This window comes from Vulpes lagopus, chromosome 1, assembly GCF_018345385.1.
Source record: "Vulpes lagopus strain Blue_001 chromosome 1, ASM1834538v1, whole genome shotgun sequence".
Taxonomy (NCBI): Eukaryota; Metazoa; Chordata; class Mammalia; order Carnivora; family Canidae; genus Vulpes; species Vulpes lagopus.
In genome coordinates, this window is record NC_054824.1 from 140,846,806 (window position 1) to 140,862,325 (window position 15,520).

At 50.6% G+C, this 15,520-nt stretch overlaps 1 protein-coding gene across 2 annotated transcripts in view; it reads left to right on the forward strand.

The window, feature by feature from the left end:
• Positions 1-15,520, forward strand: part of SLC14A2 (solute carrier family 14 member 2) — a 53,421-nt gene that overhangs the window by 32,384 nt on the left and 5,517 nt on the right. Inside the window, exons 1-8 of one of the 2 annotated variants that reach the window (XM_041762281.1) lie at positions 120-848; positions 6,413-6,535; positions 8,672-8,754; positions 9,496-9,655; positions 10,537-10,726; positions 11,086-11,214; positions 12,096-12,288; positions 14,777-14,924. In XM_041762281.1, coding sequence (XP_041618215.1) covers positions 9,508-9,655; positions 10,537-10,726; positions 11,086-11,214; positions 12,096-12,288; positions 14,777-14,924 — 808 coding nt within the window. In that variant the 5' untranslated portion in view covers positions 120-848; positions 6,413-6,535; positions 8,672-8,754; positions 9,496-9,507. Of the gene's footprint in view, positions 1-119; positions 849-6,412; positions 6,536-8,671; positions 8,755-9,495; positions 9,656-10,536; positions 10,727-11,085; positions 11,215-12,095; positions 12,289-14,776; positions 14,925-15,520 lie in introns of those variants that run through there. The other variant, XM_041762192.1, reaches the window with a different exon arrangement.

A 15,520-nucleotide genomic window follows, 5' to 3' on the forward strand; every position in this document is an offset into this window, starting at 1 on the left:
CTCCCTCCTCAAACTCCAGCCCACCAGGCCCCATAGCCCCATGGGATGTGGGAGTGTCCCCTTTCCTAATATATGGACCTCAAGTCATTTCTGGAGGCAGTGGTTAGGTCATGCCCTTCTTGCTCTGAGAGAGTCCCATGGTGAGTCCCCAGGACACCCATCAGCATAAGTCAGAAGGAGGAAAGGTCTGAAAATTTCCACAGAGCCAAAAAGACAGCATCTAGTATTGGGCTGTGCAGAAATTTCTATCGAGATGGCAGTACTGTCCTCTAGACTGTGCCCTGCCTATACAGGGAATTAAGGGAGTTTATTGAGGTTGGAAGGCAAATTGGCCCCCTGAGGAGACAACACTTAGATGATTGCTTTAAAGGCAAGTACTGGAGCGAATTTCTAATGAGAGGAGTAACTGAAGGAGGACAGGGAAGCTCCTATTACACAGTCCCTGGCTCTGTCCCTTTAAAGGAAACCTGCCTGAAACCAGGTGGGGGAACCATGGTAGCCAGAGCCAGTCTTCCTCAGGGAGTGTAGAAAGTCATCTATTGTCAGGAAGGGCAGAGTGAGAGCAAGCTACAGAACATTTATCTTTCCTCTCTCCTCCTCCTCCATGATACCCTTTCTCAACCGGAAGACGTGTGCCAGGCATAGGATCAGGGAAGGCAAAGTGAACTTCCAGAGGGTCAGCAAGAGGATGGGCAGGAGGTCCCCAGAAACTGAAGGGCTTTGGGTTTAGGGCAAAGTCCAGCATCCGGAATTGAGGACCAGAAACACCACCCAATTGGAAAGAAGCTTCCTCCCACATCTCAATGGTCTAGATTCCTCCAGCCCTGTGCGGGAAATCAGGAGCCCAGGTAAGAGGTCTTGCGGGAGAGAATTGAACCATAAACCACACACACACACACACACACACACACACACACACACACACGCACACCCCAGCCAACAGGACCATCTAACTTTTCAAAGAAAGAGAAAAAAAAAAAGGCTGGTGCTTTTCTGTTCCTTTCTTCTGTTGAGCTAGGGCATCAGGGGAAGCTAGTCTTGAAACCGGGAAGGTTACTAAAAACTCTAAAGAGAATTTAGATTCTGAAAGCTTCTAGCTGGAAGAGCTCTTAAACAGACAGACTTCAAAGGCCTTACTTTGTAGATAAGGAAACCGAGGTTTGTCCAAAGAGCTGTTCCTGTGATAGAAGGGCCTGGGCAGAAGTCCAGGGGTTGTAACTCACGGCTCTGAGCTCTTCTTGCTCACCTAGTGATGAAACCAAGTTAATCTGTCAGCCCTTAAACCCCCTTACCTCCCCAGCTGCCCACTGCATGTGCCTTCACATGTTTGTCATCCTTTCTACAACCTTGTGACCCACAGCTGTCACATCACGATGGTTCTCAGGGCAGCATCATGTGGAGTTGAACTGTGGGAAGCTCATGCAGTGAATTTGAAAACTTTCTTCCCAAGTCATTACCTGCTTCTTCCAGGGCTGGGGTACCTGGTCCTGGCATATTGGTCTCTCCCCTCAGGTCCTCTACCCCTTCCTCAGACATGCCAATAGAACTAGACCATCTCAGGATCCACAAACATCTTAACATCCCAGCTTAATAACCTATCTCTTTGGCACTCCTCTCTTACACAGCCATCTTAGATTACTCTAGACATATTCTGTGTAGCCACAGAGAGTGGATGTTTCTGGAACGTTCCAGGATATTGAAGTTATATGATCAGAGAATGGACAACCTTGTATGGTATGTGATCTCCTCTAAGACTGGCATCAAAGGATGTGAGCTCTGGTGAACTTACTGAGGAAAGGCTATCCTGTGAGGCTTGAAAGGGCCTGTAGCCAGGCCTCTGCTTGAGAGCAACACACTGGCCTTGATATAACCCTTTTCTCAAACTTGTACAGTGTCTACACCTTCCTTTAAGGCTAGAGAGGGGAAAATAAATTTACTCTTAAGTGCCAACTCGAGCTAATTGGTATTGGTTGTCTGAGTGTTCTGTGAAGGAGTCTGAGACTGTTTTCAAATTTATCCGAAGAAAATGCTATCACTAATTCTCTATGCTTGCCACAGATAATGGAGAGGAAGGGGGTGAGGAAGAGGATATGGCGAAAGGGAATATGGAAACATTGCTACTAGAGAAGCCAGTGTGCAATGGTCTGGAACTTTCCTTGGCCTTTTATTGAGTGTCACAAATGTAATGATACACAGGCAAGTTTGGAGTGGGGTTTTGAGGGGGCAAATTTTAGGGAGGGGTGACAAATGTTCTTAATGGTGGGTTCCAGATGCTCCATATGTTGGGCATTGCAAGTGATGTATGGATGGCATCGATCCACCTGCAGGAGACAGGAACATCTGTTCAAAATCTGAGAAAGACAACTTGCAGAAAGAATTCAGGCCTGGGCCTGTCTGGGTGAAGACTGATTTTCAGTGAGATGGACGAGATCAGTTTCTCTCTTCTGAACAATGTCATACGTGGTCTGGGTTTATTTAGTTCCTCTCAGAGAAATGGCAGGAAGCTTCAAAATTGTATGTGACAGATGGGGTCCTCTACAAAAAAATTTTTAACTCTGGTGTTTGAACAGTTGACATTTTCTGTATGTCCAATGTCAGTAGAGGCAGAAGTACTCTAGGGCGCCGCTGTCCAGGAAAAGCACCTCTGAACAAATACTGTGCCTCATAACTGTTCTTTCGTTCTTTTGTTTTGTGAGTCAACAGGAGGAAAGCGCTGCTGGACTCCTGCCTATAAAAAAAGAGGATGGTGGCAGTCCTCGAAGGCAAGGACCATGCCCCTACATGCACTAGGACTCTTAATAAGGCTTGCCAGAGAAGGAGAGCCTGGCTCCTACACCGGGTGGGCAGGCCATGGAGTTACTCAGCCACTAAGGTTTACCCGCGGGCTATCGAGGGCAGAGCTTTCCAATCATGTGCCACAGCGCCCACAGAGCTGGGCCGGCAGAGCACCCACCAGCCTCTAAGGAACCAGGTGGGCCTGGGGGCACTTCTACAGTTAGAGCTGGCACTCTACAGTTAGACAACAACTGGCACTTCTACAGTTAGAGCAGGGCAGCTGACGTGAGTCCATGGGTGTAGGCCCTCTGGCCATAAACATTATCTATTCACTGTACCACCTATTTTCTATGTGTGCCGTGACGTTAGGGGAAGAAAAGTTGAAAGTACTTCAAAAAAATAAGTTATTATGATCAAAAAATTACTCTTGGGCTATAGAACAAAAGGCTTAGCATTTTGTGATCACACAGAACAGACCTGTGTAATATGTAGTTCCTATATTCTGTTGAGCAAGATCTCTGTCTTCGATGGTCTGTCTTCTGTCCAACCAACCCAGGATTCCTGGGTTTCTGGTTGGTTGGTCACAGATGGCTGAGCATTGTATCACCATCTGTAAACTTCGTTTCTTTTATCCAAGTACCAATGAAAATAATCAGCTCTTCTCCTATAACCTGCAAAACCCTACATGACTCAGCTATTACTTTTGTCAACCAATGAAAGATGCTCACCTTTATTTCAATATTTATCAAGCATTTAACAATTACAATGAGGGGCCTTCTTAAAAATAGTTCATACCCTAAAATATCCAATGATTATTCATTATACCATTCAGAAACTAAAGTGCATGGTATAATTATCCTTCATTAATTTATTCAGCAAATACTTGAGTGCCTACCCAATCCCAGGCTCATGCTGGGTGCTGGGAAAGCCTAGATAAACGGGTATAATCCGGGCTGCCAAGGACCTCATCATCCTGTGAAGGTGACAGACGAGAACACATAGTTGACACTTGGCAAAGGTAAGAGTCAGTGCAGGCAGGTGTAAGGTGCCAGGCGTGCACCAGGACAGGGAGCCCTCCTGCCCAAGTGGAGGAACATGTGCCATCCAAGGAAAGTGGCCTCGCTGGAAAGGTATCTGACACAAGAGCACTGCAAAATTATTTTCCAGAGCCTTTTGCAAGCATCGTCTTCTCTTCAAAACAATAAGAGAAAGAAACGGAGGGTATCCCTCCAAAATATCTGCCATCATTCTATAGATGAAGCTTGCAAGGCCTGCCTAAGAGGGTCTGCCTACTTCTTTCTGAGAGCCATGGCTGCAAGTGGGTGAAACGTCACTGGAAACAGCATGCAGAGATGAGTGACGGGTTCTCTGCCAGAGTTACTGTTGTTTTCTTTGTTCCCCGCCACATCGATAAGCATTTATTTCTAAAACATCTGATAGAAGTGCCCATGATATTGTTGAAATCACCTTTTCCCATTAGGAAAATCCTGAGAATCTGTCCCAAAGATAGCGGTAAACTGCTGCCATTCCAGCTTTAAGGTATTTTCACAGCCTTGGGAAATTCATGATTTTTACCTCCAGTGTTCTTGGTGGCATCTGTTCCCACTTTTCATTCTCAAGTGCTGGCCAGCACATCCAGCAGGGCTGCTGCCTCCAGGCCCAGCCCTTCCATCATAACCCACGGGAGACCCACGACCACCCCTGGATCAGACCGTATTTGGTGTCACCTCCCCAAATAAAGACCAAAAAAAGGTGCTCAAGGAAAAGAAAGATACTTTTTTGCTTTGGCTTTTGGTGGTGGGGACATCAACCCGAGGAGCACCTGGCAATATGGGCCCTGCCCCACTTTCCTGGGCCCTGAGCCACTTGCAGAATCTGGAGGGCTACGAGTGAGGGGCCAGGTCATGAGAGCTGAGCCAGACCTTGTGCAGCCATTTACAGAGCTTCAAACGGGGGGTCAGGAGACCTGGGAACAACTCCTGGCTGTGCCATAATTAATGAGCTGTGCGGCTTAGGTGGGTTCAGTTTTCTGGACGTGGGAGGTAGACGGTGATCTTGTAGCTCCATGCAATGCCCAGGCGAGGGTACTAAGGACAAAATATTGCTCTGCCCAGAGGCCAGGGGTTGGGGGTGGAGGGGGTGGAGGGGTGGCCAGGGCCGCTGACACTGCACTACAAGAAACAGGAAGCAAGCATCTGGCAGAGGTTGCAGAGGGGCCCTAGGGCAGGCTGATGTTCCAGGTGTGTCTGACATAGGATCGGGGTGGGGGGCTTCTCCCTGGAGTTACGGAGGAAGTGAGGGCCTGGCGCTGGCACACAGACAGGACGCTGGAATGGGGACTTTCTTCCCCATCCTGCTGCCTAGAGGGAAGGGACATGGTTGCCTGTTTGCCCTTTCAGTCTGGGAGTATAGACAAAACCCCTTTCCTTGCTCATGCATATCCCATACATGCTCTGGGTGTGGGTCTTGCTATGTTCTGAGCTTTGCTAAAATCATTTTTGTGCAAATGGTGTGATCCAGATGGGTTCTCTCAATGTAAGGGTGCACTCAGGTCAGCTGTGGAGCTTGGTAAAAATAGACTACAGTTCAGCCAGTCTGAGATGGGACCTGAGAGTCTGCATTTGATGTCCATGGAGCTGGCCCATGAACCAGACTCTAAGCAGCCAGAATGCTGAGAAAAGGACTGGGGGCTGAGAGTCACATGGCCATTGGTAGGAAACTCCAGGACCCATTCCCACCTCGGTTCTCCAGCTTGTGCAGACAACAATGCCCAGGCATTATTCCAAACCAAGACCACAGGTGGCCACTAGATCACAGCGGCCGGAGTGCCCTGGAATCCCAAGCAGAAAGTGTTAAAACTGTGTACCTCTGGGACCACCAAATACTCCAACTGATCTACGTGGGGTGGACATGGGTGCATGGACCGCAGCAAGCCAGCAGGATGCTGTAATCCCAGGCCCAGCTTTGAGAAACTCTGTCCCAAGAGATGAGCACGCTCTGCTCCCCCCCCCCCCACAGTCTGCATTTTCAACCTGCTCCCAGATGAGTCTGATGCTGCTGGTCCCAGGACCACATCTGGGAAGAACCCAGGTCGGTGGTTCTCAGCTCAAGCTCCTCAGAGCCACCTTTTAAATATGACAGGCATTGAAAAACTTTCGTTGGTAGGAAGCTCCAGGACCCATTCCCAGACTCGGTTCTCCAGGCGTCGGGTAAAGAGCCTGGTGGTTCCAAAGCACAGTCAGCATCGAGGACCACCCGCCCCAGCCCCCGCTCCAGAGGGAGGCCAGGTCACTAGCTGCAGCACTTGAACGCCAGCCAGGCTGGCAAGGCCCAGCTGAGAAGGTCCTCAAGCTGTTCCCTGCTGGGGAAATAGGGCAGCCCAGCTCATCTCTGTCTTGGCAGGTGTAGGTGTCTGTGACACGGTCCCTGTGGGGAAAGGGACTGGAAGTGTTTACAGGGGGAGCAGAGACACTGGATGCTTGACACAGACACAGATGTGGTTACTACCTGCAGCCTCACAGCGACCGCTCCTGCCCTTCCAGCTTCTGCATGTGACTTGTCCCCACGCCGCCTGCTTGGCTCTCCCTGGGCACAGGCCAGGGCGGACACTGACCTGTCTTGCTTTGCCCCTGGCTAGGTGGCGGGAAGGAGCAGCCAGCGGCAGCAAGCACGAAGGCCGATGAGGGCTTGGAGGCCGTGCCCCCCAAGCCCAGGAGCGTGTTCCACATCGAGTGGTCATCCATTCGGAGGAGGAGCAAAGGTGTGTGCTGCTTCCCCTTCACTCTCGGGTCAATTTGCTCATCTCTAGAATGGGGACAATGGCAGTGCCTACTTCACTGAGCGGTAGGCAGAGCCACGAGGGCCAGGCTTGTTTTTCTCACACCCAGCCTGTGACCACAGCACTGCCCCATTGTCTAGACCCGTCAGGGGGCCGGGGGGATGCTGATGCTGGGATAAGCAGCTGACTCGGGAGGTCTCAAACATGACTGCATATTGGAATCCCCTGCCTCCCATCCCAGGAGACTAATCTAATTCATCTGGGGAGCAGCCCAAGCCAACGTAAGATCTTCCAAAGCTCCCCAGGAGAGTCTAATTTCTTGCTGAGCCACAAACCACAGGTATACCGACAGGGCTTGAGGTAAAAAGTTCTCACCCACAGTGGCCACCGAGATGTCAAGGCCAAGGAAACAGGTGGAGAGTCGTGGATGGGAGGGGGCTCCCACAGACCAAGAGGGGCAGCCAAAATGAGCCAGGGAGGAGCCCGGGGCCAGGGAGGGGCTCGCCCGGAGTCCTTGCTAGTCAGATGCAAAAGTAGCCATGTGATGGGCCTGGGCAGAGGGGCAATCTAATTCTGCCCCTGAAACCTCAGGGAGGCGAACCGACTCCCCCACAGTCATGCAGCTGGTGAAGGACAAGGCGGGGGAGGACCAGTCAGTGTCCTTCATACAGCCTCACATGCTTTCTAGAAGACGTGTTTGTGACATTCTTGCTCTGCTTCACCTAAGCCTCCTAGTTTCTCACCATCTAGAGTGGCCAACACAGAAAACAGGGCTGGAGGCAGAGGGAGAACATGTCCTACTACATGGTAGAAAGGGTACTGAGACTTCTCAGGGACCCTCTAGCCCAGGAGTTTGTATCTGACAGGGGCGGGGGGTGGGGGCCACTGGCTTGGCGAGGAAGAGGTACGGCCTTCCTCAGAAGGTTAACAACCCCCCTCCAAACATCCTCCCTCACGGGGCCTGGGGGCTGGGGGTGGGGAGAGTGCCAAGGAGCCTGGGACGTGGGCTAGTGGAAATTGCTCAACGGCAGCCACGGGTCGGGGCAGGTGATGATGGGGGTGTTCCACACACAAGTAGTGGATCCACCAGGAGACACAGACACACAGGCCTCAATTCCTAGAGGACTCTTTGCTCCTACTCTTTATCTCAAAGCTTCCAACATTAATTAGTTTCCCCTGCATAGTGTAACTTCCCAACCACACAGGTACTTGCGGCCCCTGCCCCTTCAGAACTGGGAGCTCAGCAATGCATCCTTCCAGCACACAGGTGCCCTAAAGGCTTCTGAATGCAGAACGGCCAGTTCAGTCTGAACCTACAGGGAGGGCACTCAGAGCCCAGCCTGCCATCCTCGCACTTGACCACGAGAGGGAACCAGAGCACCGAGGCCGAAGCTTGCCAAGGCCTTCTTTTGGGATGCATAAAACCCTGCTACACTTGGTCATCCTAAAAAATAACTCATCTGGTAATCATGAAAAAATAGGTGTGCAGCAACTTCACAAGGGTTTCCTAGAATTACAAGAACATGACAAAATCTGTTTCAAGGATTGATGTAGACATCACTTGTCTTAATCCAACTGGCAGTTGCTGCTAAAATCATAAAAATAAATCCAAAAACACGAGACCAGGACAGCCCAAGGTCATCCAGATGGAGAGAGTCATGGTCAAACTCAAACCCACACTTTGCATGGTTCAGGCAGTTTAATCCTCTGGGAGAAATAACATCCAAGTTTTCCTTCCTTCTACGCTTAAAAGTTCATGCGGTGTAGGAGAAGGAACCCTAGTTTGGAGATCATGGCCAAGGCACTGTGTCCTTATCTGAGGAATAGAAACGTTGAACAAACTTAGAGCCTCTTCCCTGGAGGCCAGCCTCTGAACTCCCTAAATTCAGAACTCCCTAAAGTGTCCTGTTTACATGGGGAAGTACATTTTCCACCTAATGTGAGAGTCCAAATGGGTTCTTGACCGAAAATTAAAAGAGGCCTTCCAGCTGCAAGACGCCATGGTTCTGTACTTCCACAAGTGGAATAGGAAATACTGAGTATTTCAGCCCCACCTGGAGAGCTCTGCTTGGGTGGGTAGAGGTGTCCTAATTAATGTTGTGCTTTCCTTAACTCCAGTGTTTGGAAAAAGCGAACACCAGGAGAGACAGACCAAAGACCCTTCTCCCTATCAGTACCGGAAGCCCACGGTTGAGCTGCTGGTGAGTCACAAGTGGCCGAAATGGGGCAGGGTCCCGGGCCACAGAGCCTGCCACAGATCAGGGAGTGGACACTGGGGAAAGGTGTCCTCTGATTTAGGCCAACTTTTCTTGAATTCGTTATTTCTAGAAACTAAATTACCTGAGATTAAAAAAAAAAGTCTGTTTTTTGTAGTCTACTTTATAAAACTTCATGTTCCATGTTCCTTTTATTTGACATAGTTACTATCTGTCTACCTCTAAATCGGGCATTCAAGCATTTCGGAAACAAGCCAGTACCAATTTTTTTAGAAACAGAATCTTCACATGTTTAATTTTAATGGATAGTTAAATTTTATAGACACGACCTGCTGGGGGGTGGGGAATAAATTCTTCTGGGAAGAGCGTGGTGTTGTGGTGGTAATGGTTTAAATAAAGAGCCTAAAGATATGTGGTTAGATATCAGCTCTACTGTTGGACCTTGATCTTTGCCAATGAGAACCCTCCACCCATGCCTGAGCCCTCACCCCCAGGATGAGGACAAACACAGTGCCCGTTGTACTGCAAGGCTCTGGCCCATATTAAATGAAGTAACGCGTCAAACAAGACAAGGTCTTCCTGTCCACAGAAACATGGAGACCACCAAGCAGCAGTATCACTAGATACCCAATGAAAACGTTAGCATGGTCCCCGAGCCAGCACAAAGGTGGCTGCTCAGTGTGTGAAGCACAGGATATGGGAGCCCCTTGTCTTGTCCCTGGACAGGATCTGGACACCATGGAGGACAGCGCGGAGATAAAGGTGGAGGCGAGCACATCCAAGGCCTCCTGGATTCAAAGCCACGTGGCAGCCAGCGGGAAGAGGGTTGGCAGGGCCCTCAGTTACATCACAGGGGAGATGAAGGAGTGCGGCGAGGGGCTGAAAGGTAAGTCCACCCTGCCCCTAACGTGTCGCTGCCACCCGTCCCAGCAGGTGCAATGCCACGGGCCTTGACAGATTAGACTGAGGGCCCTGTCTAGGGTCTTCTAGAAGGGATAAGAGTCTTTTGCTGTTACAACAGACATGCAGACACTTGGGACCTGAGTGCACTAGGCGTCAGTGTGCAAGCCCTCATTTTGGAACATAGCAGCCGAGCTGACACACATCCCCTGGGGCATTTAGGCATGAGATTCTAGAATCTGCATTTTTTCTTAAGATTTTATTTATTTATTCATGAGAGACACACACAGAGAGGCAGAGACACAGGCAAAGGGAGAATCAGGCTCCATGTGGGGAGTCCAATGTGGGACTCAATCTCGGGTCACAACCTGAGCTGAAGGCAGATGTTCAACTGCTGAGCCACCCAGGCGTCCCTAGAATCAGCATTCTAAAAAAAAAAAAAAAAAAAAAAAAAGCCTGCCCTACAGATGACACTTGGGAGAACTATGTTCAGTGTTCCAGTAAGTTCTCTCTAGCAATTTTCCCAGAGCCTGTGGCTTTGACACCTTCTATGCAGCTTGAGAACTTTCCTCTTGGATACGTCTTCTTGAAAACTCTTGCCACCCTCACAGGGGCACAGATGGCTCAGGGGACCTTGTCCCCACAACCTAAAAACCAAAGTAAAGACCATAGAGCTGATGAGGGGTCTAAAGAGTTTTCTCATGGGTTTTTGATGCAGCTTCCCCTGTGGCAGGTGGCAGTGGGGGCTGGTGCCCTGAGAACCCCCTTCAGTGCAAAGCTCCCCACACCCACACCCCCACGCCCACCGGAGTCTCCCGCGGGCCTGGCACACCTTAACTTTGACTCCCTGCCCTGCTTTCATTTCAGACAAATCTCCCGTGTTCCAGTTCCTTGACTGGGTTCTCCGGGGCACGTCGCAGGTGATGTTTGTGAACAACCCCCTCAGCGGCATCCTCATTGTCCTGGGCCTCTTTGTCCAGAACCCCTGGTGGGCCGTGTCGGGCTGCTTGGGCACTATAGTGTCCACCTTGACAGCCCTCATCCTGAGCCAGGACAGGTAAGTTCCAGGAGCCCTGAGACTCAAGCACAAGGCCAGAGGTGGCTTCCTGCGGGGACCATGGGCCACCTTCCCCTCGCCTCCCCGCTGGCCTCCAAGCTCAGAAACCCCTCCATTAAGTACTAACCACAGCCACTCATGCATTATTTGGGAACAGCTTCACGTTGTCCAGGGGGACCAGGAAGGGTTGATGGCTTTCCTTCCTGTGCCCAGTGGGGCCATCCTCTGGAAGGCATGTGCAGTCAGGCCCCCACTGACAAAAACCTGGGTCACAAGGGGAGTCAAGAAGGCAGTGCCCCCAGTGCCCCTCCTGAGGCCCCAGGGAGACCCCACCTCACCCAGCCTCCTACGTCCCCCAGGTCTGCCATCGCGGCGGGACTTCACGGCTACAATGGGGTGCTGGTGGGGCTACTGATGGCCGTGTTCTCAGACAGAGGCAACTATTACTGGTGGCTCCTGCTCCCTGTCATCATTATGTCCATGTCTTGGTAAGTTTGCTCCTGAGGCTGTGGATACAGTCAAGGGCCCCCCCAGCTTTTCATCCCAGCTCTCCGCGTGTCTCCACTCCACTTTAAGGGGGCATTGGCTTAGCTGGCACATGGGAAACATCCACCAGCAGTAATTCCTCGTGTCACACAGCAACAGCCCTGTGCCCAGGGATCTGGGGATGGTATCACCTGCCATCCCTCACTTTTCTCTTTTTAACATGTCAAGGGGTTTCCGCCAGAGTACAGAGGAAGGAACTGGGGCACATATAGGTGAAGAGCCATACCACAGCGTGCTGTCAGTTTCTAGAAACTTTCTCACACTCCCCTACCTGCCCCCCCCCCAGCTTTTCCCCATCCTAGGGAACCCCTGACCAGCCTGGGACAACATCCTAGTGTAGCCTAGTGTAGCTGAGGGCCAGCCTCAGCTCCCCTTCACCTCCAGAGATCAGCACAGGGCACTCTGGCCAGGAGGCTCGTTGCTCTTGGCTGCTCCACGAATGTTTGTTGAATGAATAAATGAAGGAATTTATTCATAGAATGACTGACTCCCCTCCCTGTCACTCTCCCAGCTTGTCCTCTCTCCTCAAGCCTGAGCGTGGAGCTATATGACTTTTCAAGGAGTTTCTGGGACCCCTTGCCTTGGCTCTTGCCCCCAGAAAGCCCTCTCTCTGCAGTTGAGCCCAGGCGTTCGCCCTGTCACCACGCCTGGCCCGGGGAGGAGGCCAAGGGAACACAGGCTCAGGGCCAGTCAGGCTCAGAGAACGTACCCAGCAGGCTCCCCGTCCTCAGGAAAGTACAGGGACCAGCCCTCCCCAACTCCTGCTCAGCCTAGTGTCAGGGCGGGAGCCTCCTGAATGGAGTCTCTTATGTTTCTGCCACAGCCCCATCCTCTCCAGTGCCCTGGGCACCATCTTCAGCAAGTGGGACCTCCCCGTCTTCACACTGCCCTTCAACATAGCCGTGACCCTGTACCTGGCGGCCACCGGCCACTACAACCTCTTCTTCCCCACGACGCTGCTGCAGCCCGCCTCCTCCGTGCCCAACATTACCTGGTCAGAGGTCCAAGTGCCCTTGGTAGGTACCATGGAAGGCAGGGGGCAACATCTGTCCAAAAGCCATGTCAAAGTGGCATTTGCGGATTCCACATGCCAAAAGCCTCCCCGGGTAATGGCTGAACCACGACTCAGTGTGAGGCGCTCCACATGCAGCCTCTCGTTAGCCACCACCCTTCTCCTTCCTCCTTCTGAGAGCTAACAGGACCATTTGAGGTCCCACACTGTCATAGCACAGAGAAAGAAACTGAGGCCTGAGGTCATGCAGCTAATCGGTGAAGAGCAGAGTCAACATTAGCCCTCTGGCCTCCTGACTGCTTTGAAAAAAATCTTTCTGAGGCTTTCCTCCAATGTTGCTCCAGTTTATTCTGTGTATTCCCTTCTATCCGTGTCACTGATAAAGGCACACACATCACACGGCCACCTGTGGGCTACAGAAGTCTCTGTTCTGACCCCCAGACTTGATTCCATTCGCTCTCTCAGGCACGGTCCCACGGTGAAGCGCAGGTGTCCCTCCATTAAGAAATGTCTACATATCAGAGCTTTGAATGGTGTTTTACGAGGATTTTGCATAGAACGCCTGCCTCTGGCAGTCTGCCAAGATAATTAATAAGACATGTTTTCGCTGAGGTTCTCCTGTTTTCCATTACACTAGACTAAACTCCATGGTCGAGGGCTCCCTCTGGAACCTTGTTATTGGCAGGCCATCATCTAACCACAAAGCCGCTTGGGCTTTGTTGGAAGAATTTTCAGAAACAATGAGGCCTACGTTCTTTTAGCATTTCATAGTATACAACAGCATGGCCTGGTAGAAAGGGCCCTGTGTTTGCAGTAAGAAATATGATTTAGGAAGAGAAATACTCGTGTTAGCTTCATCCGTGTTGATTTGCGTCTGTGTATGTGAGGACCCTCATGAACCAGAGGTGAGAAAAGGTTAGCGATTCACTCATTATACTTCCCTTTCCTGGTATTTACCCCCATCAATGAGTTTCGAAGGCACAATTGCTCTAACGTGTTGCCTATGGGGGATGGTGTTAAAAAAGGCAAGTTTAAGAAAGTTTGCATTCTCTATGCCACATTTCCAATGGAAAAGATAACTAGGAATTTCGTAGAAGGGAACAACAATTAGGGTCATACAGACACTTCAGAGCCCCAAAGTTCTAGGAAAGAGAAATGCAGTTTGTGCTGGTCACCTTTTAAGAAGTAACTTTCCTGCCAATCAAATGGATTACGACAATGACCCCTATGTTTTGTCCTTCTGACCATTCATGACAGCCTGGAGCATTGGGGGGCCAAGTCAGTGTCAGAGAGAGAGTCTAACACTCCCAACAATGTCAAAGACCCATGTGTTCCTCGGCTCTTTGGTCACTGGACGGCCCCCTGGACAGGGCCACCAGCTGGGACCACACTGCCCAGCACCACTGCCTCTGCATCAGACTCCCCACCTGCCTGCCTTTGCCCACATGGTAATACCAGAGCCCCCACCCTCTTCTCTGTGTTGGGGGTCCCAGGAGATTGAGTCTGGCCCACCAGGCCAACCCACAGGCTCCTGCCGTGTCTTCCTGTCCCTGCACAGCTCCAGGGGCCAAGTCCTCTCAGAAAGCAATGGGCTGAGAGAAGAGCTGGCTCCTCAAAATACATGGCCACCCTGGCCCCGGAACTCTGCTCCTTCTCAGCTCACCGCCCGAGGGGTGAGAAAACCCCAGTGTACCCTGCATGGCCCAGAGGCCCCCTCCTTTATACACTCTACTAACTCAAGAACCTTTGGCCAACTTCCAAAGCATAGGGGCTAACCCCCGTTGCTGGGGAAGGCTGCATGCTCAGGATCCTTTTCCTGAACTCCGGAGCACCTTTGCAAGTGCCCATAAGGCAGTGGATCCTGCCTTGTCAAACCCTTCACTTTGGCAGACGGGTCCCCCATCCCCAAGCTCCCTGGAGGCCTGATGCAAGCAGGGTGTTCACCCACCAGTCACCATCTGATTGGTGTACCAACCAAGAGAGCAGAGACCGTGATCCTACCTCCTCAGGGACCCTTCTGTGGACATGAGTCCAACTGCTCACACAGACTCACGGGACCATCACCCAGACACCTTATTCTTGGAAACACAAAGGACCATTTTTTCATATAATATTCAGCCTTCTAGTCATAATTCTAGGGTGTTTTTTTAAATGTTACAAGAGGGTTTTCAAACCCTTTGATCACACATCTCTTGCTTTTGTAATGGATTATTCCCTCATTTTAAGTTTTTAGTTTCTCTTCACTGGGGGTTTAGTGCCTTACACTAACGTCTCTAAATAAAGGAAGCTTAACATCCTGAATGCGTATTGTCTAAGAACTCAAGATTAAAGCAAAAAAGCTGTGTTCCTTTTAGAGTTAATCTATTTGAATACAAACATCTTGGAAACCTGCTGCAAAACATGGGCGTAGAGGGTTTGGCACAAATTGTTTCCAGCCAGGGCTCAAGTTGTGTTGTCTCCCTCTATAACCACATGCGACTCTGCACCCACAGCTTCTGAGAGCCATCCCTGTTGGAATCGGCCAGGTGTACGGCTGCGACAACCCCTGGACTGGAGGCATCTTCCTCATAGCTCTGTTCATATCATCACCTCTTATTTGCTTGCACGCTGCGATTGGCTCCACCATGGGGATGTTAGCAGGTTAGTGTCATCACTTCTTCCGATGGGCCATAAGGATGTTAGTGTCTGGAGTCGACTCCAAAGAAAATGGTGACATGTGTCTTTAATAACCCTCTCCCCCTCCTCCCACTGACTCCTGTAAACTTTCCCTCCATTATACCCTGTTTTCCCCACTTTAGGTGCCAGTGTCCTCATGCCTCTGGAAGGTTTGAAGTGCTAACCATTTACATCTTAGTATAAATTTAAATTCGGGGAGAGGTTAATTCCAGGCATGTTTGTAGTTTACATCCTATCCCGAGGGATGATACTCCAGTAGAGAACGTTAAGATAGCAATGAAGAAAGAAAGGTCTTCTTTCTTGGCTGGAGGAAGGAACTTCTCTGGACTGGACTGCTTAGAAAGGCTGTAGAGTCCTTACTTAGAAGGCTCTCTTCTTCCCCGACACTTCACTGCTAGTACTCATGTGGTTCTATGGCCATATCAGTTTATTTTAGTTATTTTTTCACTGAATAAGATCAAAAGTTCTTTTTCTATAAAAGCCTAAGGGAGTGGCCGGTCTGGGCTTTGAGCACGGTGGTGGTTTCCAGGGCCAGCAGGTGAGCCCCCGTGAGATCCCCC